The 25,637-nt window shown below is 45.8% G+C and overlaps 1 protein-coding gene across 1 annotated transcript in view; it reads left to right on the forward strand.

The window, feature by feature from the left end:
• LOC121289448 (laminin subunit gamma-1-like) overlaps positions 1-25,637 on the forward strand; it is an 87,816-nt gene that overhangs the window by 14,835 nt on the left and 47,344 nt on the right. Inside the window, exons 2-4 of the mRNA XM_041208946.1 lie at positions 17,444-17,632; positions 22,896-23,016; positions 23,984-24,082. Of these exons, the coding sequence (XP_041064880.1) occupies positions 17,444-17,632; positions 22,896-23,016; positions 23,984-24,082 (409 nt within the window). The remainder of the gene's footprint in view (positions 1-17,443; positions 17,633-22,895; positions 23,017-23,983; positions 24,083-25,637) is intronic.

The raw sequence follows: 25,637 nt of genomic DNA on the forward strand, positions 1-25,637 counted from the left end.
GAGTTTTTCCTAAATCTACAATTCATGCTATAAGTCATTTTAGGATTTGCTTGTAAATGAATGCTCATAAAAGAAGGGGCTCTTGTAATGATTGACTTAGTAATTCCACTGCCCACTCTGGACCAAGAAGGTCCCAGGTTCAATTCCTGATCAGTGTTGAAATTATATTACTTTAGCTGTACAAAAGTGGAGACCCAGTATTAGACACGGAGTGGTGGTATGGTGCGCATATGCTTTCCTTGGTAACTGCCATTGCCAATATTGCCATGCTGAATATAAATGTTGTTTTCAATAGGTGTGGGTTATCATTTAGCAACTCACGTAGCGGTAAGCTAATATATACCACAATAACCCAGAGGCTTGACAACAATTGTAAAATATTTATGCTGCCTCCCAGTTCTTATTTTCTCGTTTATTTTTTGTGTGATGATAGTGTTAATGGCATAGACATTAGGTATCTGGGCTGCAGTTCCAGACATGTTTTACAAAACATGGAACTGCATAAACAACATTTCTGTCTACTTACCCCAACATTGGTCACAAGCCACTGGGGAGAATCAACCCAGTCTAGATGTTGAAAGCTGAATCAGTGTTGAAGCACCTGGAATGTGTTTTGTTAATAACATGTCCAGCACAGCAAATTGCTTAGAGGGAACAGATCAGAATTAAGCACTCAATGCTACATTGAAGACAAATGCATATACACCATGTTGTTTATAATCTCATATTTATCCTATAATCATCACGTTATTCGAAAGTGTTCATAATTTCTTCCTTCCAGTTTCCTGTACTGAAATTACTAACTTGTACTGAGATAAGATTCCATGGATGATGTATAAAAAATATACCACAAGAAATATTGGGGATTGGAGTACAAGAATAAGGAAGTCTTGCTATAATTGTACAGGGCTTAGGTGAGACCATACCTGGAATACTGTATACAGTTTTGGTCTCCATATCTAAGGAAGGACATATTTGCATTGAGGCAGCACAGCAAAGGTTTACTAAATTGGTCCCTGGGACAAGAGGGTTGTCCTATGATGAGGCTGGATAAATTGAGCCTATGTTCTCTGGGGTTTAGACGAATGAGAGGTAATCTCATTGAAACATACAAGATCCTGTAGGGGCTTGATGGGGTAGACACTGAGAGGGTGTTTCCCTTGGCTGGGGGATCTAGAACATGAGGACACTGTCTCAGGACAAGGGGCCGATCATTTAGGACTGAGAAGAGGAGAAATTTCTTCACTCAGTGGATTGTGAACCTTTGGTATTCTCCACTCCAGAAGTTTGCAGAATGCTCCATCACTGAATACATTCAAGACTGATTTTGATCACTCAGGGAATCAAGGAATATGGGGAATGGGCAATAAAATGGAGTTAAGGCATATAAGATCAACCATTGTCATCCTGTCTGGTGGAGCAGGCTAGAGGGGCCACGTGGCTTACACCTGTTCCTATTTCTTACTTTTATCATTAAGGAAAAGAACATAAGAGCATAAAACGGCTTCATTATGTGTTCCTCTGCGGGTTTGGTGGATAAATGTATGATATGATATTGTACTGAACCATTCAGGCCAGGTCACAATGCTTGGCACATTTTTAAACCGATTTTGCTACATATGCTGAATGCTTTAAGGTCTGATTTTATCAGCAAGTATTTTTAAAAATTTACCTTGTTATGCCATTTTCAAAGGGGAATAGAACCTTAGGACAAAATATTTGAAAAATGTTTTAATCACAAACAGCACGGTGCAATCTCCTTTCGAAACACTTGTGACAGGATGAAAATAACATATTTTTGGATGACTTTTCCTAAATTGAAACATTTATACATAATGACAGCGACCCTGCGATGTACTGTGAAGTACATGCACTGTATTTTGCAACCTTTAAGCAATCAAGCATAAACATATTTATAATGACACCTATTATCACTGGCCTATCAGCACAATTGGAGTCAATCATATACAGACAGACAATGTGTTTATTCTGTGGTTTACAGTGATTATGTCTGGGATGAACAGTTAATGAGCCAAAATAAAAACAAAAAAACTGCGGATGCTGGAAATCCAAAACAAAAACAGAATTACCTGGAAAAACTCAGCAGGTCTGGCAGCATCGGCGGAGAAGAAAAGAGTTGACGTTTCGAGTCCTCATGACCCTTCGACAGAACTATGTCTGTGATGACTGGGCGGTTGCATTGTTCCTTTGAGTAGCCTTTGAAACCAACTGGGGAATGATCCAACAAGCACAGCAGAAACAAGCACAGCAGAAACAAGCCTAGGGGCCTCCTGAATAAAGAGAAAAAGGGGCCTTTGTGTGATGTCATGAGGCCTGACTGTAACTTGCCTTTCCACGTTCTGAGTGTGAGTGTTGAATCTGATTCCAGCTTTTCATTAATTTGTAAGAACCAGATGTCAGGTCTTAAGAAAATCCTTTCCTGTACATCTAGATCAGGCTTGCCCAACAGGTGGCCCGCAGGCCAGATGTGGCCTGCAAAGTCCATTTATACGGCTCCCGGAGCCAGTTTTCAAAATGCCGGTCAGATGGGTAAGTTGGAGTGGAAGATTCTGTAGGAGGCTACTGCTCCAATCACAGGCGTTCCTCTCCCATGTTTGCTCCTGATAGGCTCACTAATGAGAGAAACAACCTGTGATTGGAGGAGCCGCAAACATCAGCGACGATGAGTTTGCTGGGGAGAAAAAGTTTTTTTTCAGGCAGGGTGGGAGGGGAGGGGAGGAGAGGAAGCAGGTGCTGTGGGCCCTGGGGACACGAAGCAGGTGTTGTGGGCCCTGGGGACACGAAGCAGGTGCTGTGGGCCCTGGGGACAGGAAGCAGGTGCTGTGGGCCCTGGGGACACGAAGCAGGTGCTGTGGGCCCTGGGGACACGAAGCAGGTGCTGTGGGCCCCGGGGACAGGAAGCAGGTGTTGTGGGCCCCGGGGACAGGAATCAGGTGCTGTGGGCCCCGGGGACAGAAAGCGGGTGTTATGGGCCCTGGGACACGAAGCGGGTGTTGTGGGCTCCGGTGACAGGAAGCGAGTGTTGTGGGCCCCGGGGACAGGAAGCGGGTGCTGTGAGCCCTGGGGACACGAAGCAGGTGCTGTGGGCCCTGGGGACACGAAGCAGGTGTTGTGGGCCCTGGGGACACGAAGCAGGTGCTGTGGGCCCTGGGGACATGAAGCAGATGTTGTGGGCCCTGGGGACATGAAGCAGATGTTGTGGGCCCTGGGGACACGAAGCAGGTGCTGTGGGCCCTGGGGACACGAAGCAGGTGTTGTGGGCCCTGGGGACAAGAAGCAGGTGTTGTGGGTCCTGGGGACAGGAAGCAGGTGCTGTGGGCCCTGGGGACATGAAGCAGGTGTTGTGGGCCCTGGGGACACGAAGCAGGTGTTGTGGGCCCTGGGGACACGAAGCGGGTGTTGTGGGCCCCGGGGACACGAAGCGGGTGTTGTGGGCCCCGGGGACACGAAGCGGGTGTTGTGGGCCCCGGGGACACGAAGCGGGTGTTGTGGGCCCCGGGGATAGGAAGCGGGTGCTGTGGGCCCTGGGGACAGGAAGCAGGTGTTATGGGCCCTGGGGACAGGAAGCAGGTGCTGTGGGCCCTGGGGACAGGAAGCAGGTGCTGTGGGCCCTGGGGACACGAAGCAGGTGCTGTGGGCCCTGGGGACAGGAAGCAGGTGCTGTGGGCCCTGGGGACACGAAGCAGGTGCTGTGGGCCCTGGGGACACGAAGCAGGTGCTGTGGGCCCCGGGGACAGGAAGCAGGTGTTGTGGGCCCCGGGGACAGGAATCAGGTGCTGTGGGCCCCGGGGACAGAAAGCGGGTGTTATGGGCCCTGGGACACGAAGCGGGTGTTGTGGGCCCCGGCGACAGGAAGCGAGTGTTGTGGGCCCCGGGGACAGGAAGCGGGTGCTGTGAGCCCTGGGGACACGAAGCAGGTGCTGTGGGCCCTGGGGACACGAAGCAGGTGTTGTGGGCCCTAGGGACACGAAGCAGGTGCTGTGGGCCCTGGGGACATGAAGCAGATGTTGTGGGCCCTGGGGACATGAAGCAGATGTTGTGGGCCCTGGGGACACGAAGCAGGTGCTGTGGGCCCTGGGGACACGAAGCAGGTGTTGTGGGCCCTGGGGACAAGAAGCAGGTGTTGTGGGTCCTGGGGACAGGAAGCAGGTGCTGTGGGCCCTGGGGACATGAAGCAGGTGCTGTGGGCCCTGGGGACACGAAGCAGGTGTTGTGGGCCCTGGGGACACGAAGCGGGTGTTGTGGGCCCCGGGGACACGAAGCGGGTGTTGTGGGCCCCGGGGACACGAAGCGGGTGTTGTGGGCCCCGGGGACACGAAGCGGGTGTTGTGGGCCCCGGGGATAGGAAGCGGGTGCTGTGGGCCCTGGGGACAGGAAGCAGGTGTTATGGGCCCTGGGGACAGGAAGCAGGTGCTGTGGGCCCTGGGGACAGGAAGCAGGTGCTGTGGGCCCTGGGGACACGAAGCAGGTGCTGTGGGCCCTGGGGACAGGAAGCAGGTGCTGTGGGCCCTGGGGACACGAAGCAGGTGCTGTGGGCCCTGGGGACACGAAGCAGGTGCTGTGGGCCCCGGGGACAGGAAGCAGGTGTTGTGGGCCCCGGGGACAGGAATCAGGTGCTGTGGGCCCCGGGGACAGAAAGCGGGTGTTATGGGCCCTGGGACACGAAGCGGGTGTTGTGGGCCCCGGCGACAGGAAGCGAGTGTTGTGGGCCCCGGGGACAGGAAGCGGGTGCTGTGAGCCCTGGGGACACGAAGCAGGTGCTGTGGGCCCTGGGGACACGAAGCAGGTGTTGTGGGCCCTAGGGACACGAAGCAGGTGCTGTGGGCCCTGGGGACATGAAGCAGATGTTGTGGGCCCTGGGGACATGAAGCAGATGTTGTGGGCCCTGGGGACACGAAGCAGGTGCTGTGGGCCCTGGGGACACGAAGCAGGTGTTGTGGGCCCTGGGGACAAGAAGCAGGTGTTGTGGGTCCTGGGGACAGGAAGCAGGTGCTGTGGGCCCTGGGGACAGGAAGCAGGTGCTGTGGGCCCTGGGGACACGAAGCAGGTGTTGTGGGCCCTGGGGACACGAAGCGGGTGTTGTGGGCCCCGGGGACACGAAGCGGGTGTTGTGGGCCCCGGGGACACGAAGCGGGTGTTGTGGGCCCCGGGGACACGAAGCGGGTGTTGTGGGCCCCGGGGATAGGAAGCGGGTGCTGTGGGCCCTGGGGACAGGAAGCAGGTGTTATGGGCCCTGGGGACAGGAAGCAGGTGCTGTGGGCCCTGGGGACAGGAAGCAGGTGCTGTGGGCCCTGGGGACACGAAGCAGGTGTTGTGGGCCCTGGGGACACGAAGCAGGTGCTGTGGGCCCTGGGGACACAAAGCAGGTGTTGTGGGCCCTGGGGACACGATGCAGGTGTTGTGGGCCCTGTGGACACGAAGCAGTTGCTGCGGGCCCTGGGGACACGAAGCAGGTGCTGTGGGCCCTGGGGACACGAAGCAGGTGCTGTGGGCCCTGGGGACACGAAGCGGGTGTTGTGGGCCCCGGGGACACGAAGCGGGTGTTGTGGGCCCCGGGGACACGAAGCGGGTGTTGTGGGCCCTGGGGATAGGAAGCGGGTGTTATGGGCCCTGGGGACACGAAGCAGGTACTGTGGGCCCTGGGGACATGAAGCAGGTGCTGTGGGCCCCGGGGACAGAAAGCGGGTGTTGTGGGCCCTGGGGACACGAAGCGGGTGTTGTGGGCCCTGGGGACACGAAGTGGGTGTTGTGGGCCCTGGGGACACGAAGCAGGTGCTGTGGGCCCTGGGGACACAAAGCGGGTGTTGTGGGCCCCGGGGACAGGAAGCAGGTGTTGTGGGCCCCGGGGACAGGAAGCAGGTTTTGTAGGCCCTGGGGCAGGAAGAGGGTGTTGTGGGCCCTGGGACAAGAAGCGAGTGTGGGACCCGGGACAGGAAGCAGGTGCTGTCGGCCCCGGCGACAGGAAGCGAGTGTTGTAGGCCCTGGGGCAGGAAGCAAGTGTTGTGGGCCTTGGGACAGGAAGCGAGTGTTGTGGGCCCAGGGTCAAGAAGTGAGTGTTGTGGGCTCGGGGACAGGAAGTGAGTGTTGTGGGCTCGGGGACAGGAAGCGAGTGTTGTGGGCCCTGGGACAGGAAGTGAGTGTTGTGGGCCCGGAGGACAGGAAGCGGGTGTTGTGGGCCCCGGGGACATGAAGCGGGTGTTGTGGGTCCCGGGGACACGAAGCGGGTGTTGTGGGCCCCGGGGACAGGAAGCGGGTGTTATGGGCCCTGGGGACAGGAAGCAGGTGCTGTGGGCCCTGGGGACACGAAGCAGGTGCTGTGGGCCCCGGGGACAGGAAGTGGGTGTTGTGGGCCCCGGGGACACGAAGCAGGTGTTGTGGGCCCTGGGGACACGAAGCGGGTGTTGTGGGCCCTGGGGACACGAAGCAGGTGTTGTGGGCCCTGGGGACACGAAGCAGGTGCTGTGGGCCCTGGGGACACGAAGCAGGTATTGTGGGCCCTGGGGACAGGAAGCGGATGTTGTGGGCCCTGGGGACAGGAAGCGGATGTTGTGGGCCCCGGGGACAGGAAGCAGGTGTTGTGGGCCCCGGGGACAGGAAGCAGGTTTTGTAGGCCCTGGGGCAGGAAGAGGGTGTTGTGGGCCCTGGGACAAGAAGCGAGTGTGGGACCCGGGATAGGAAGCAGGTGCTGTTGGCCCGGGCGACAGGAAGCGAGTGTTGTGGGCCCAGGGGCAAGAAGTGAATGTTGTGGGCTCGGGGACAGGAAGCGAGTGTTGTGGGCCCTGGGACAGGAAGTGAGTGTTGTGGGCCCGGAGGACAGGAAGCGGGTGTTGTGGGCCCTGGGACAGGAAGCGAGTGTTGTGGGCTCGAGCAGTTGAGTGGTGGGGGAGGGTATTGGGGAAGAGGCTGGCTGTGTGTGTGTGTGGGAGATTGTATGTATGTGTGTGTGGGAGTGAGAGAGAATGTATGTGGGAGTGAGAGATAGTGGGCGGAATCGTCCCGGATTTGCCCTAAGTGCAGTAGCGGGCAGGTAAAATGATGTTTTACGTGTTGGCCGCAATGGCGGCTTCTCACGCTGTATCGCCCCAAACTTGCCACATTAATTACACCTTCCTGGGAAACGTGCTGTATAGATGGCGGGCAGGCTCCAACTTGCCCGCTATGCCGTCACATCACTGCTACATCGTGTTGAGCGCCATGTTTAAAGTCCAGCTGCATGCACACCTCTCAGTGCTTCCAGCCCAGGACTGCCGCAAATAAGACATGGCCCCAAAAGGCAAGAAGATTGCAGACCCCAGGTTTAATAACACATCCCCCAAGCACCTTTTGAACGCTGTGATATGCTCTACCTCCTCTCTGGCTGTAGGGTGGGCAGCAACATTACCACTCCAGCTTGGGAGGCGATGGCAGCGCTGATCAGTGCCAATGCTGCACAAGAGAGGTTGGCCATCCAATGCAGATAAAGGATGAATGATCTCATGTGTGCCACCCGTGTAAGGCAACCATCTCATCACCCTAAAATCACACACTCAAGACCATCACATATTCACTGGCATCTCACTCACTGCCAGCTCAAGAGACATCACCACTCACTCTCTCACACAAACCCTCACATCTCCATCTGCCCTGAAGACTGCCTCCTCAGCCCTCAGCATCTTGAGACCACTTGTACAGATCAACTTGTGCCCCCACACATAACCTTGATACCCTGCTGCCCCAGTAAAGCATGTTCTGATTTCCCCCTTCCTAATTGCTTTCATTTATGTTTATGTTTAATGGCTGTTTGCACTAAACAGTTACAATCTGTAACTGATAATGAAATCTGGTTGGTGATCACATGCAGTTCAGGGGAACACCATAAGCATACCACTTTTTTTACTTTTTTTACCACTGTGCCCATGCTGTGCCCATCCCCATGTAATCAAATTGGAATCATTTCTCCTAAATGTGTCCCTTTTAAATAAGCTATTGTTGCGTTCTGCATCGCGCTCTGGCCCCTAGGTTGTGTATTGTGCATTCACTGCACTGCTTTTCATCTACCGCTGAGCTCATTGCAGCCTATTATAGTGACCTTTCCAGAAAATTGTGGTGTGAATTTGTCACTAGAGAATTAGAAACCACAATGGTCTGACTTGTGGCATGTGTCACCAAATTTGCCATTGTGTAGCGACATTTTTTGACGATGATTCTCGTCTTGCACTCATCAGGATAATTTACAAGAATACTAAACGTAAAGGGAACTATGCTACATGAGAAGAGCCTGCTGATTGGTTGGCAAGTGGACTCTGATTGGTAAAGGCGCTGCCATGGAGAATGCCCCAGTTGATGGTGACTGGCAGTTAACTGCCAAGCATTGTTTGAGATTTAAACCAGACAGCTTGACTCTGATTGGTCAAGGCATTGTCCTGAGGAATGAGCCAGCGAATGGCTGTCATTTATTTTGTTTAGCTGAAAAAGATGCAATGTGTGTACATGTTCTTTCTGTCTGCAAAGAACAGGGTCCTGTGTATTAATGTATATAGCTTCCAGGGCACGCAAATGTGCCACACTCTGAGCCTGACTGATGATTTTAAATTGGTTGTCAGCGTAATTCTTAGCACAGATGCAAATGTTGTCCAATCGTGGAATCACGTCTAATGTTGAACACTGGGTTTTGAGTTGTGCAAGCACGGGCTGGTTGGATACGGCCTGTACATTGCCCATTGTGAACATTGGAAGGGATGGTGTTTGATACAATCCGCCAGCCTTTGGGATGCACGACCTACATACCTAGCATCACACTGACACTGAAATTCATATACCACATTACTCATTTGAGTGATGGGCAGAATATCTTATTGGCTTGACAGCAGCATCCTGTTAGTGGTGAACACATCTCATGTTGCCACTGCATAGTAGCAGTGTGAAACATCTAGCTTCACCCATTGCTCAAATTTTTGAGATATCTTGCCCTTCCAGGGTAATCTGAGGTAGACTGAGGACTTTTCAGGGCCAAAAATGATGGCCTTAGGCCCATTCATGAGTTTGTGTGATATATAGCGCGAAATGATCTGATCAGGGTAGCCATTGTGTTGCAGGATGCCTTCAATGCACTGTATTTCAGTATCAAGCTTGTATGGTGAGCAAATGGCTTGAGCCCCATTTACAAGGTTGCTGATAAGACCAATCCTATAGTATGTGGAACTGTAAGAATCCCAATGCGTATATTGACCAATGAAAGTAGGCTTGCCGTTGACCGTGGTAGAGAACTCCCGGCAGATTTTTCTACTAGTATATCAAGGAAGGGGAGTTCATTTGACTGCTCCATTTCAAAGGGGAATTTAAGTGCAGGATGGAGCCCATTAAGACATGTAAGGAAATTGTTACATGCAGTGACAGATTTAAATATAGCAAACATATCAACCACATTTCGGAAATATGTAAGTGGTAGGAGTTTAGCTGTCATTCCATTGAAGGCATGTTTCTCATGGAACCCAACAAAGATGTTTATGAGGCCTGGGCCTAGAGAAGAGGCCCATGGCAGCACCGTCTATTTGGGCATACATGGTGTCATTAAAGCTGAACTCAACTGCACAAGTTGCCAAGTTTATAAGTTCAAATGAATATTGATTCACGTAATAGTGGCAGGTCTAGATTGTCATGATGTAGTGCTGCAGCACAAATATCTATGGTTTTCTTAAGTGCAACATTGGTGAATAAGCTAGCAATGTTAAATAAGCACATGGACACAGAATTGCTATCTGTATGTAAGTCCTATGTGACCTTCGCAAATGTGAAGAAATCTTTCACCATGTATGTGGAAAACTTGGTCAAAATTGATTGTAACAATTCGCCCAACCATTTGGCCAATTCATGTTGTGGAGAACCAGTCAGAGATAAAATAGGGCATAGAAAGACATCACTTTTGTGTGTCTTGGGCAACCCATACAGATGTAGCAAACCATGAGGACGAACCCTGTCATATATATCATGCAGTAGCTCATCGCTCTCACAAAATTCCGGCAAGTGTTTTTTTTAGCTTACTTTCGAGCAAGGCTGCCCAGTCATATTAAGCAGCTGGTCCAATGGATATGAATTTGTACCAGTCATTAAAAATGGCGTGCATTTTGTTAATATAGTCACTCTTGTTAAGGATAACTATTCCTCTTCCTTTGTCAGGTTTACTGACGTGTAGGTCTGGGTTGGTCTTAAGGCCTCGCAATGTTGTAAGACATATGCGTTGCACGTGAAAATCAGACATGTCGTTCGGAATCCCGCAATATGCGTGCACTAGATTAGCTAGGCGCATTTTCAAGGATTCAGTGTCTTCAGTGGACACTGGTTTGTGCCAGGATAATTGGGAGTAGAGGAGTTCAAACTCAGTAAATACCTCTTCCTGTTTGATTTGGATGAAGGCACACCAAAATTGAAACCATGCACAAGAACAAACTCCAAAATAGGGCATATCAAAGGCATCCTGTGGGATAATGGCTACCTTGATCAGATCATTTTGCACTGTATCTTGTGCAAACTCATGAACGGGCCTAAGGCCATCGCATTTGGCCCTGAATAGTGCTCAGTCTACTTCAGATTACCCTAAGGGTAAGGTATCTCAAACATTTGAGCAACAGGTGAAGCTAGCTGTTTCAAGCAGCTACTATGCAGTAGCAACATGAGTGGTATTCGTCACTAACAGGATGCTGCTGTCAAGCCAAATAGACATTCTACCTATCACACAAATGAGTAAAATGATATATGAATTTTAGTGCCATTGTGATGCTAGGTACGTAGACCGTATGTCCCAAAGACTGGGGGATCATATCAAACACCATGTCCCGCGGTTTGCAACAGGCAAGGGGCAGACTGTAACCAACCAGCCTGTACTTGCAAAACTCAAAACACAGTACCCAATTTAAGATGTGATTCTGCAATTGGACAACATTTGCTAAATAAACTTCAAAGTGCTAAGAATTGTGCTGACAACCAATTTAAGATTGTTAGTCAAGCTTGCAGTTTGGCGCATATACAGGGCCCTGTTCTTTGCAGAAAGAACATGTACACACATTGTGCCTGTTTCAGCTAAACAAAATAAGTGACAACCATTCGTTGGTTCATTCCTCGGGGAAATACCTTGAGTCAAGCTGCCTGATTTAAATTTCAAATAATGTTTGGCAGTTAACTTTCAGTCACCATCAATTGGTGCATTCTCCATGGCAACACCTCTGCCAGAGTCCACTTACCAACCAATCAGCAGTCTCTTCTCATACCGTATAAATTGTTGTTCCCTTTAGATTTGGTATTCTTGCGAATTGTCTTGATGAGTGCAAGATGAAAAGCTTTGACAAAAACTTCTCTTTTCTCAACAATACTCAAGTTCTGTACTACCAAATGACTATTTGCTATTGTCTTTATATATTTGCACTGTTGTTTCTTTCCACCTAGAAGCAGTGTTGGAACTGGGGTGAATGTCACGGTAAAGCTTATTTCAGTTAAAAATTTATATGGTTAATGGTTAATCTATTTTAAAATACTTATTTATCATCTAGTGAATCCTTTTTGACAGCTTCAACATTTTTGCAAACCCAGAAATGAAAGCACATTTATCCCTGACTCCAGAGAAAAACCTCCAGCTAACCCAATAATTGCACTCTGGATTTAGTTTAAACAGCCTCCAGATTCAGATTAGCTGCAAGGCACAATTACAAAATATTACTGGTGAAAATTGTCATCTTTAGAGTCTGCATGGTAATATGGTGGAACACACCATACCTGTTTTACAACTATTCAATTTTTATTGCAGTGAAGTTCCTCCTTTATCCTCCAACTGGATAGCCTCCATGCTCTGGAACTCCTTCCCAAAATCGTTCCACCTTCCTTTCCTCCTTCAAGGCCATTCCATTCTTAAAACTCACCTCTTTGATCAAACTTTTGATCACCCATCCTAATATCTATTTTCTCTCAATATCCATTTTTGTCTGATTATAGATCTGTGACATAGTTTATTGAAAGGAAGAAGTATGCAGTTGAGATGATCCACGTTACCAACTATTATAAAGGGAGATATTTGTATGCCTATTGGTTTTCTCAGATCTCCCTAGTCAAAGACAATCTGAGACTGGGGATCATTCTATGAACACCATCATGGCAATGGGCAGTACATTCAGCTGATGATGATTTTTCAGAAGGAACCTTATAGAGTTATGTAAGATCCTTTCCAATACTCCATTGCATCAGGGCAAGATTACACTGCTTCAGGGTTGTGACGTGCAAGGCCAGCTAAGGGCAGTGGCAGAGACTATTCCCTTAAAGAAATAAAAGAAAAAGAAAGACTTTCATTTATATAGTGCCATTCATGACCTCAGGATGTACCAAAGCACTTTTCAGCTAATGAAGTACTTTGGAAGTTAGTCACTTTTTTTAAACCTTGGAAACATTTGCACAAAGGGTGATTATTGGTTGTTTTGACAGGAAGGATGGTTGAAGCCCGATGATGTAGTGGGAAGATGATAGAGCATTGGTGTTCAAGAAGGACTAAGGAGCCTTCAGCTTGAATTACCATGTTACCCTGTGATGAAATTGAAAAAAGTAACCAGGAATTGCCATGGCTTTGAGGTGGTGTAGGGGTAGTGCAGTGTAGCTGTACTTACTGGTTCCTTGTAGAATAAATAAACAAATGCACAGACATTCAAAAATTAAGATTAATTTTGGCCAGGATCCTGTGTTAAACTTGAGACCAATCCAAAAGAATTGTGCCAATTGGCAAGTGACATGCTACTACCATGGTAATCTTGATCTATTACAGTGGTGACTGCTAAACTGCATTGGAATATGGCTTCCTCAACGCAGTCATTGTTAAATTATTGAAGAAAGACAAGTATTAGCAACATAAGGCAGGCAATTTATCCAAAATTTAGGCAGGGAGAATCTATGGATGTGGAAAGTGAAGATCATTGCTAATTAGAGCTCTAAGAATGATGAGTGTTATTTGTGTCTGTATGTACTTAATGAACTGATCTATCTAGTCATTAATTTGTACAATATGATATAAGGTACTTGTCTTATGCCTCATTGAGGTGATCAGTAAATATTTGCATGGTTGAACTTCAATAAAAGCTCAGGTCACAAATTACAAAGCGCATTACTTCCAAGTCAGCTGAGATACCAAATCCAGATTCCAGCTAAAAGACGCGATGACATTTGGTCTCTATGTTTCAAAGTATGATTTAACAATACTGTATTACTCTAATGATATTAAAGAATAAGACATGGATAATGTTATAGTGTTAGAACTCAAATAAGACTCAAAACAAAACCACTGCCTCTTTTAAACTACAAAGCACTGCTGTGATTAACACTTCATTAACAGGTATACAGCACTGCAACCCTTAACTTCCAAACAGTGTAACCAGTAATGGTAAAAAGGGGTTGAAAATTATTTTCTTATGACATTATTTATGAATAGGACAAGTGATTTATCCCTCAGAAATTGATGTTTTCACTACCTCCTGACCCTATGGTACTGTGGCAATGAATCATCACACTGCCATGGAAGCAAATTTGGTGATGTTGCATCGCTCAAATAACTTACACGGTTATGAGGAATCGTTAACTGTTAATTTGTTGGATCAAGTGGTTCATTGTAATTGTTAAAAATCTTAACAGCTGTTGCTTATTGTGTTCTAGTTTAAATTGTAAAGTAGTTGCTAAAGTATAGCAGCTTCTTTTCTCTGTGAACTAAATACCAGGGCATTCAGGATGGAAGGGAAAAGGGGAGCATAACATGGTGTTGTATTTCACCTTGAGTTAAATACAGTGAAGATACAGGCAGGGGAAAGAGTTTAGTCTCATGGCACCGTACACTGCAATTAATGCAGCTGTTTTATAATATGTATTAGTAGAAGCTGCCAAATCAATGGTAATTATTGGCCAATTCCTGACACAAAGTGCTATTTGAATTACAGCCAGCTCTTGCAGATGTTATGGTCAGAATCACTTAGCACTTAACAGGACTGTTGTCATATATGCTTCTGTGGAGTAGTTGAAACTTTTGTACAACATTTATTGCTGTGGGGTCATCACACACTGGGCTGAAGCTTTTAAACCGCAATGGCAAGACTTGATTTTCATCAGATATTTGGCAAGTGCACTTATTAAAGACTCCCTAATAGTTTAATGCATCTGGCCAGATTGGAAAGCGCTAGGTTTCATTGCTGACAGTCTTTGCAAAGCTGGCAAATCACAGTTAAGGCTGGGCTAGGTGTAATCCAATAGGCCTCAGTGCCCTTGAGCCAGGGAGGGGAAAATCAACTCTCATTTCTCGTCTGGTCACGATGCAGTAATCCATGTTGGTAAGGATCTAAATCTAAAGTAGATATGGAAGTAAAGTCAGTCAGACTGCCTCACCAATGTGGAATATGATATTACTTATAATAGCACACCATTAAAACTAAAGGGAAAGACCTTAGGATTGAGGGAGGCTTAGATCAGTGATCGTCACTATTTTTGAAGCAAGGGCCACTGTAGCAAAAACCCTGCAACGTGAGAGCCACATCGATATTAGACACCATTGCCTGATTCGCTCCTGCTTGTGATAACACAAAGGAAGAAAGGACATTAATTGAAAATCAGAGTACATTGTTCTCTCTGGGGGAATACAAGCTTGAAGTGGATTGACTTGGCCTCACCTCAGTGCTAGGGTGAGGGATTAACCTGCAGAATGTGCTTCTCTCTCCTAGTGAGCTGGTGCCGCACTCCTGTACACCACATCCTACTGCAATGGTGGCTGCCCCGAACACTTTCAGTAGCCAACTGCATTGCAATGCCAGGTGGTGCCTCCCCGGGTGGAGGCCACTGTCAGGATTGGCTCAACCCTCAAGGAGCAAGCCCATTTCCTGGATACAAATGGGCCTACCACACATACACTCGCATGCACGCATGCACGCATGCACATAGACACAGACACACACACACTCTCTCTCAGTTGTCCCCCTGCCCACTCACACATTTACTCACTCCTACACACACGCACACTCACTCTCTCACTTCCCCTCCACACATACTTTCTCAGTCCCACACACACACTTTCACTCCCACACCCACACCCACGCTCTCACTCCCTGCAACACACACTGTCTCTCAGTCCCACACACATTCACTTTCTCAGTTCCCCCCCCACACACACACATATATTCACTCTCCTCTCTCACTCACATACATACACACATGCAACTCTCTCTCACTCCTGCACACATTGACTCACTCCCACACACCTCTCTAACTCCCCCAGACACACTCAGCAGTCCGCCTCTTCCTCCCCTCACCCACCACGATTTGGGCCTCCGCTCACAGTGGCTCACACCCGGACCTCGCAGTTAGCCTGTCCTTCCCGGCGCGCCGGACTTTACAGCCATCTTCTCCTCCCTGGGACCTGACATTCTGCTTCTCCACACTCTGCTCCTTGGGCCTGGGTGGAGGTGCCGGAGCTTTGCTAAACACCACTGGTTGGGGAGCCGCACTTAGCATCGATGGGAGCTGCCACTGGCTTGTTGGCCTTGTAATGAAAAACACTGGCTTAGATAATGGAATCAAATACATTTTGTGCCTTTATATTGGTAATAAAAGATATAGTGCTTCTAAAGAACAATAAATGCTCAAAAACAATAGGTCAATAGGTGATGGCAAGGTGGGGATTTAGCTTTGATTCATGATACATAGCTTGCTGACATTCATGCCTGGATTCACACATGAAGGATTAGTACTTGGGTGAGGTGCCCGAGGGTGAACACTGCCAGTCGATGTGTATCAATGCATAAGGTAGTGCCTCCAGGAGAGACAAGGAGAAAGTGGAAAGTGACAAATAAAATGAAAATGAAAATGCTCCTTCCTAGAAAGACAACCATGATAAATCCTGTTTGTGGGTTGCATAGTTACTGTCGCAAGAAGTTACCAATTTCTCCTTAAATGTTCATTAGATGGGCTGCCATAAGCAATCTGCTATAAACTGTTGATGCATTTATGAAACACCAAGTTTGATAGCAAGTACTGCTCTTTGCTGAATGATGTTGAAGCCATGTAAAAGATGTCACTCAGCTTGAAAAAAGAAAGCAGCTGATCCTGCTGCATATCTACACTGAATATAAGGGCATGGAAGTGACTCCATTGTGCTGGGCAGGTAGACGGTGCGGTGGGAATAGGTTTCTGATCTGAAAGGGAAATAGTGCCATCTCGTGTACATCCTTGTGCATTAGACCCTGCAACCTTCTGGAGTATTGCTGATGTAAACTGTACTTTTAATAACTTGTGCTAAAGAATCCTTAACCTAAAAGGTCAGGTCCACTCATCCCATTAGATTTTGTAATGGAAGCCAGTTATTTCATGAACAAAAATAGCCCAAAGCTGTAGTAAAGGCACTGCACAGTTGTCCACATGTGACTGGCTCTAAAGTGGGAAATATGTAAGTAATAACCACTGAAAATAAACTGAATTACAGATCATAAGATAAATGCTAATATTCGGAACAGGAACTTGATTGATCTGAATCCTATTAGAAACAGCTATAAGAAAGGAATACTTGCATTTACATTACACCTTATCACATGATCAGATTTTCTTAAAAAACTGTACTTTGAACGACTTATTGATTGCAGCGAATATATGCAATTTGTTTTTGAAAAAATTGGTTGTTTTATTAAAACATTCTTGATAAAAAAAATATGTAAGATGAGGCCTAATAAAAGAGAAATGGAAGATTCTAAAATTAAATGCTGTTGGATACAGTATTTCTATTTTAAATATAATAAGTCATCTCTTAGAAATAGTTCAGAGCTTGTAAATGAGTTCCATGGTAATGTGATGGATTATGATATGTAAAGTGTGGTTGAACTGTTGCCAAGTTGTTCCATTTGGTTGAGGCAGCCATCAGAGATCCTAGAGAATAGCCCTCAGGGGTTACTGTGGTCACCCTCTTTCCCTATTGATATAATGCTTTTAATTTCATTACTTTATGAATCTCCTGCTGTGGGTTTGCTTGTAATTTGTTACAATTTTAACTTTCTTAAATGTGTTATTTAATTAAATGGGCAATGTAATACTTTGCACCAGATCATTTGATAACACAATGGGTTCACAGGTCAAAGGTAGCCCATTCTATTACAGCCTTTACTTTGTGCATTTATTTTATCAGAACAGTTATTAGGCATGATTGGCATGAACTTGAAATAACATCAGAAAAAATACCTGATCTTGGCCCATGCAGAAAAAGTTGTTTTTTATCAGTCAGCTGAACTTTGACCTCTGTTACTAATGTATTGCTGCATCTGCTGATGGGCACTGTCATGATGAGTGAGCACATTATAAAAATATGAATAAAAACACTGGTTTCAATTAATAGTGATGGTATTGACATTAACAGACATCATTCTTCATGTCATTTATTGTCTTGCCACAGAATGCAACTGTAATCGCAGGGCTTATCAATGTGAGTGGGACCCTAGACTATACCAACAGACTGGAAGTGGTACGCGGTGTTTGAACTGTGTTGGTAACAGTGAAGGAATACACTGCGAGAAATGTAAGGAAAATCACTACCTTCCAAGGCCAGGGGGTCACTGTCAGCCCTGCAGTTGCAACTCACTGGGTAAGTGCATTGAATTAGAATTCATGCCTTTTTATAATGTTAGGCTTGTATGAGCTGAGAGTTAAAGCATTTGACCTTACTGGATTAAGGGTCAAGATCAATTCGTTCAAGAATGACATCATTAGCCATTTTTATTTTGCCTTAAAGAATGTGTGAGCTCTTTGGTCCATTTTCTACCTTTAATATTTGTTATCAATCTCTATAGGTGATTTAGTGAAAATTGTCTTTTGGAGAGTTTAAATAAACAAGACCAGTTCCTTCCCTTTATTTTGCTGTAACATGAGGCCTGAATGTGATGGCAGTTATTCAGAGTCACTTTGTCATGGGTCTGTTTTCATTTCTTCCCTGTACTGCAACCATTCATATTTCCATTCAAGTCTAGCTGTTGGAGGACAACATTGCTTTCATAGTTGGTTACACTCCCTTGATTTATAAACAGAGTTTTTGAATAGAAGAGAAAAGACAAACATAATTGGGAGAAAAACTTTGCTCGCATAGTGCAGCTTCAGAGCAGTGCTATGCAGACTTTGTAGATTCCCTGCGGGCAGGTAGCACTGATGGCCACTCACTACGCAGATCACGTGGGTTTCCTCAATGATATCAATGAAGAAAGCCATGCAGATCACACAGGTAAATTCCCACAGCAATATCTGCTGTAGAGCTCATGAGTCATAGAGATATTAAGGCACAGAAGGAGGCTGTTCAGGCAGGCTGTCTGTTAAGCCATCCAGTCTGACCCATTCCCCTGCTCTAACTCCTGCGCATTCTTGTCCCTCAAGTGCCCATCCAATTTCCTTTTGAAATCATTGATTCCATCATCCTCATAGGCAGTGAGTTCAGTTTGTTACCATTCACTGTGTAAAGAGTTCTTCCTCACATCCACCCTTGCCACTCTTGCCCAAATCCTTAAACCTGCGTCTCCTAGTCCTTGTAACATCAGCTGATGGGAACAGCTTTGTCTACTTTATCCAGACTGTCATAATTTCATACACCATTATCAGATCTCCCCCAATCTCTGTGGCCCAAGAGGAACAGCCCCAGCTTCTCCAATCTAAACTTGTAGCTAAAATCCCACATCCCTGGAAACATTCTGGTAAACTGCCTTTAAACCTCTCAAGGACTTTCACATCCTCCCTGAAGTGTGGTGGCTAGAACTGGACACAATGCTCTAGGGCCTGAATTTTCGCTCTCACGTCACGTGTGCAGCATTGGGAGCATTCCCAGCTCCATGAACCCGATTCCTGAAAAAGTGCCCTGGAAGTTCAGGTTTTCATTCTGGGGATACAGATTTTTATGGGAGTTGCGCCCACTGCCCCTGAAAAGAGTTTGTAGGCAGCCACAGGGGCTGCTGGGTGTGGAGGTGGGCTGGGTGAATGGGCCCACCTTGGTACTCCAGCACTCTGTCCCAAAAAAATAAAATAAGAAACAGCCCCCTGCACTCACCCCTCACACCCCCTCACCCGCACACACTCTCAATGCCCTATCTATGCCAAACCATATCATCTCATGCCTCCCACCCACCCCCCACAGTCCTTCACTCCCTCCATGCCAAGCCATGCCCCAACCCACTTTCATGGCCCTTCATATCCTCCATGCCAACCTATGCCCTTCCACTCATGCCATGTCCCTTTATAGCCCCTAGGCCAACTTAGTGCCAACTCTTACCAACCCATGTTCCCCCAGCCACTACTTTACCCTTACAGTCCCCACAACAACTCACCCAATATCCACCATGGGCAGAAATCTGGATCCGTGCTGGGATTAAATAAAGTTCTTAAGTATCTAATGACGAATTCACTTTTTTTAAAAAAAAGTATTGCATTGATAAAAACCCATTCCTTTAATCCCTTATAAGAACAAGCATTCATATTCATAGTTCCACTTCAAAGACTTTATAGGTACTTGGGGCTGTCAGTCAAACTGTGAACTGACAGGCACCCACTGTGAAAGTGATAGGTTGTGAAACCAGCCATACAACACTACTCCTGCAATTTTAACCCTCAGACTTATGTCAACAGAGTGAAATAGCAAGCAATACATTTTTTCAACACTGCAGGCAGTTTTTTTCTCAAATATTTAAAGGCCAGGAGATTTAAATGCCTTGACAGCTTGACAGCTACCTTTGATAGGGCTCTTTGAGTGTTCCAATGAGCTAGACAATTCCAATGCGTTTATCCACTTTTCACACACATTCATGTTCATTTTTAACAATCCCAAAAGCCACTTGACCTCTCCCAAAGGGCACCTTACCTCTCCCAAAGGTGTCCTGAGACCATATCCAAAAGGGTACTGTACCTCTGCAAAAGGGTACTCTACCTCTCCAAAGAACTCTGCTAAGTTTAGATTTACTAGGTCTGATGTGCACAAGTTATATTTCCCACTCCCTCCTTGTGAAAATCAAATCAGACTGAAGGCAGCTGCACTTTAACATGTGCAGCTGCCTCTGTGAACCATATTTGTCCAAAGTTCAACCCATTCCTATTCCCCACCCCCTGCAAAAATGGTGGGGGCTGGGTTCAGGAGCAGGGCATCTGGATTCGGGCCTCAGGCACCATTTTCTCACAGATGGAGAGCCTCTCTGTCTGCGTGAAAATTCAGGCCTAACTGTGGCCTAACCAAAGCTTTTTAAGTATTTATTTGTGAAGCCAAAGATCCCATATGCTTTGCTAATTACTCTCTTAATATGTACAGTCCTCTTCAAACATCTATGCACATGAACCCGTGTCCCTGTGTCCCTGCACACTCATTAGATATGTACCATTAAGTCAATATTGCCTCTCATTAACTTTCCTACCAAAATGTATCATCTCATACTTCTCTGTATGAAATTTCATCTGGCACTTGTCTGCCCATTCTGCTGGTTTATTTACGTCCTGTTGCAGTCAATTGGTATCATCCTCACTGTTTATAAAAAAACAGCACTGTCTACTCTCTCCCAGTCCAAAAACCAACCATTTACCACGACTTGCTATTTTCTGTCCTTAAATCAGTCTTATTTTAATCCACACTGATGCTAACCCTTTTATTCCATGTGTCTCAATTTTTTTAATCAGCCTTTTATGAGGCTGTCATAGGCTTTCTTAAAATCTCATCCAGACAACATCCATTGCATTCTCTTCATCAACCTTCTCTGTTATTTCATTAAAAAATTCAATGAACTGAATTTTCACCTCGGTGTGCGGGCGCACGCCTGACACACATGAGCGTGAAATAGCGCGTGATGACATCAGGCGAGCATACCAACGTCATCGTGCACTCATCTGGTCGGTGGATACGTGCAGGAGTCAGCAGCGCACCTGCCGACAATTAAGAAGGCTGTTAAGCCCATTAATCGATCAATTAAATAGAATTTTTTGCTGCCCGTCCAATCTTACGGTTGGAGGGTGGGTGAATAGGCCAAGCAGCCCTTCAATTTTTGAGGAATCCTCATCCACGGGCGGGTTAATTGAAAATAAAATAAAAGTTTTTGTAACTCATTTGCAACATGTCCCTGTTTATTTAATAGAGTTACATGAGGGGACATGTTTTCCTTATTTTTAAAATCTTTATTTTTAGTTTTATGAATATTCCTTGAGGCAGCTCTGTGCCTTCAGGGAGCTTTCTGTGAGCGCACCCGCGCGCCTGCACAGTCTTCCGCACTCACCCTCCTGCCCCCACCCAATTCCAGCAGCGCTGTGCGATTAACAGCTAGCCAGCGTGAAATTGCAGTCGGGACCTGATCATGGGTGGCAGATTGTTACGCAGCTGCTCCTGGATCTGCCCGCCGTGCCTGCCCGACGAGGGGAAAATCTCCCCAATAAGATTAGTCAAGCATGATCTTCCTTTTAAATAATTCCTCGCTATCACTAATTAAGTCAAACTTCTCCAAGTGTTTGTTGATTTTTCCCCCCGATTATTGTTTTTAAAACCTTATCTACTACTGATGTTAAACTTGTAGTTACCAGGAATTTCCTTACACCCTTTCTTGAAAGAGGGTATCGCATTGCTTCTCTCCAAACCTCTAGCACCTCTCCTGTATCTAGGGAAGATCGCAAAATTACTGCAACACGTCTACTATCTCCAACCCTTTAGCAGCGTGAAATGCAGGCTAGGCGATCCAGAGCAGGTGATTTATCCACTCTAAGCATAGGCAACCTTTTCTGTACATCCTGTCTATTAATTTTCACCCCAGCTATACATCTACTATCTCTGTTTCTGCCAACGTTCTGCCAGATTCCTTTTCCTCAGTAAACACCGATTCAAGTACTTATTAAGTATTTTAACCTTGTCTTGCACCTCTAAGCATACATTGCCTCTTCATCTTTAATAGGACACACCCCGTCTCTTACTACCTGCTTAATAATTACATGTCGATAGGAGATTTTTGGGTTCCCTCAGACAGTCAGTGTAGTCTATGAATAGCGGCTTTGAAGCAGCGCTACATGAGCAAATATCACCCCCCACCCCCCCACTCCATTCTGTTTTACCAGCCTGTGGATTTTTTCTGGGCACTTCATGATGTATGTTGAGGCAACTGGATACTTTAATCTGTACATATACAAAGCAGAGGTCATGGGGGCTGGCTTTTAACTCTCAACTATTTTAGACTGAAAACAAATAGGAGTTTCAGCATCGCTGAAAGGCAGGAACAATATTTATCTTGTAGCAAACACAGTGCAAGGGCTCTGTTTGGACTCTGAGTTCTTTGCATTTCACTTGCAAATGATAATAAATACTAGCAGTTTAATCTGTCTCAAACCTGCACATGAATGGCCATGTAAAAGCATGTTTGCAATTGGTAATATCAAAATAGTTGACCAATGGGATCAGCTATAATCAGTTATTATAATGGCTATTAGATAGATACTCTTTCATTTGATCTGCTCAGTACCCTGGACTGACTCAGAGCCCTGTGTGATTACACAGGTTGCACAGTCCTTCCACGGCCCCTGCAGGAAACTCTAATCTTTTATAAGAATGGAAATGGCAGCAACCAGAAATAAGGATAGTAAAGCCCCTGCTAGTGAAAGTTTATTTTTGCCTTGTTATCAAGGAACATTTGGAGGAAAAAATAATTAGAATAGATGGTTAGTTACTATTATATTATCAATGTACTGTCTGTTTAGGTACTCCGTTATTGTATGAAAATTATTCTGTTTGAATGGCATTATATCTCACAAATCTCTCATCAGAGTTGAGCAAAGTTGAAGCTGAGCAAAGCTGACATAAACTACATTTCATACCCTTAATAAAACCCTGTGTTTTAATGTTTTCGATGTCTCAGGTTCCACAGGTAGTGGCTGTGATAAATATGGTCGGTGTAGGTGTAAACCAGAAGGTGTGCTTGGAGACAAATGTGACAAATGTCAGCCTGGCTTTTACTCATTATCCAGCACTGGTTGCAAGTAAGTGAGCTGATAAATTCTCCTGACTGAAGTTTCCCCCTGCCCCCCACAATGTGACATACAAAAGCTGTACTTATAATGTATTACAGAAACAGAAAATTCTGGGAGGTTGATGTTGTAAAGAGAAAAGATAGGCTAGTGTTTTGGGTGTAGATCCTGTGTCAAATCGTCATTTGAAAACTAAACTCATTTCCCCCGTAGAGATGCTGATGGATTTGTCGTTTGTTTGCAATATAGTCTGTTTTATTTACAATTTGCAACATTTGAAGTTACCTTATAATTCACCTCTGCACTTTCAATAGGGTGTTACATTACAGAAACAAGCCATTTAGCTCACTAAGGCTGTACTGGTGTTTTGGCTGCACATTAGCCTCCCAGTATAATCCCATGCATTGGCATAAACCCACATCACTTCACGGTGGGCTAGTAGCATAATGGCAATAGGCTAAGGCATGAGTTCAAATCACACCATGGCAGCTAGTGCAACTTAAATTCAATTACTTAATAAATTTGGAATAAATGTTAGTCTCATTAATAATGATCATGAAAGCACTGGATTATTATTTTAAAAAAACTCATCTGATTCATTAATGTCCTTCGGAGGAAGAAATCCACTTTCCTTATCTGGTCTGGCCCACATGTGACTTCAGACACAGTATTGTGATTGACACTTAACTACCCTCTGGAATGGCCTAGTAAGCCTCAGAGGGCAATTAGGGATGGGCAATGCCTTGTCAGTATGAATAAGGAGAAATAAAAAGAAACACCAGCTGAACCTCTTCATTGTAATAAATTGTCTGCACACAGGGCAGCTATGGAACCATATGCAGCTGAGAGTTGGTGCCCTCAGGACAGGATGGGAGAAAATTAGAGGAAAAATATTTGTCACTTCAATGTCCCACCCAAATGATTCATCGCTTGATACACAGTTTATCTTTAATGATTAAATTGTATTTGGTATTGACAGACGCTGTACATGTAATATGGCTGGCATTACAGAAATTTGTGACATTGAAACAGGAAGATGCACCTGTAAATATAATGTGGAGGGGTCCAACTGTAACCGGTAAGTGTTTTATAACAATTACATTGAATTCAAAAAATCTAGTTCAATTTTATAGCTTTTTACAATATAATTGCAATTAATAGTAACAGCCATATTACTCTACTTCCCTGAAGTTGATTTGGTAGGATTTGGAGTATTTTAACCCAGCTAATGTTTCCAATTAGCTGATTTTTCAGCTATTCTCTGCAGTTTCATTCCACTTGTTTGTGAATTTGCACCTATCCAAGTATTTTTCTAAACTGCAACACCTTTAAGGACCTTTAAAGTTGGCTGTTAATGCCAGTTTAAAAACAGCTAGATAGAGGGTGTTTTCCCAGGTTTAATTTTTAATGGGGGCCATTGATAGAAAATATTTGGATTATAAAAACCTGCAACAAATCTGTAATATATAAATTACGCCCTGACCCTGGCTGATAATTGATGGCCAGAGTCATTTATATTTTGTCGAAAGTCTGCCTGGCCTTGGTAGAGTCTGCCTGGAATAGGAGGAGCAAAGAGCTGTGGCAGGCCTTAGGATTACAATAATGTTGTCGTCGGCTATCCAGTGATTCAAAGATGAAGGTCCATTCAAGGTTGTGAATTGCTGTCAGGGGTCTTCATGTGATTGAGTAGGCTGATTCTCTGTTCACAGATCTTTGGGCACATGGGGCAGGATGTGAGATCTGGAGGGCAGATTTGCTTCCTTTCCTTTCCTTCCCTGCCACCTTGCTCTGCCTAACCATTAAGACATTGTGACTGAAAGCGTGATGCAGCTTGAAGGACAGGTTGTCACTATTTTGAACGATTAGTAGCAAGCTCCACTTAGTCATTAATGTCAATGCTGCCACACTACAAGGAGTGTCTTTGAAGCACTTTAGTTGTCTTCCCCTGGGACATTGGTCCCTTGAGAGTTAAGAAAACAGGACCAGGTGGAGGAGCTGCTTTTCATCTTCTGGACATTATGTCCAGTCCATCGAAGTTGATTTGCAGTTTTGCCTGAATATTTCTGGAGCTGGCTTCAAGAAGGACACTAGCATTTCTCTCATTGAATCCCAATGGTTCTTCCATTGAACCCAGAGGCTGCAGCGAAAGCATTGCTGTTGGAATTTCTCTAGTTCTCTTATGTGCCGCTGATATACAGTCCAGGTCTCATTGCACTGCAGGAATGTGGCGACAACTGTACAATAAGCCTTTTGCTGATTGCTGAGGTTTTTGATGTCAAACAGTCGCTGCTGTGGTTTGTGGAAGGCTGAACTGATGCAATGTAAATGGTGTTGGGTCTCCTCATCAATGGTAGTCTTTTGAGAGAGGCCAAGGTATGGGAAGTGCTCAACATATTCCACACCTTCAATATAAATGGGAGGTGGAACAGCTGGTTCACTAGGTGCGGTTGATGTATGAATTTTGTTTTGGCAACATTAAAGGACAGGCCGAGTTTCTTGTATGCAGAATTGAAGAGGTTGAGACTGGCTTGCAAATCTGGTGCAGAGCAGGCAAAGACATTGTAGTCATCCACAAACTGTAGATCATGTATGTCAACCATGGTCTGTTTTGTTATGGCATGGAGGTGACTGAG

Source organism: Carcharodon carcharias, chromosome 16 (genome assembly GCF_017639515.1).
Source record: "Carcharodon carcharias isolate sCarCar2 chromosome 16, sCarCar2.pri, whole genome shotgun sequence".
Classification (NCBI taxonomy): domain Eukaryota; kingdom Metazoa; phylum Chordata; class Chondrichthyes; order Lamniformes; family Lamnidae; genus Carcharodon; species Carcharodon carcharias.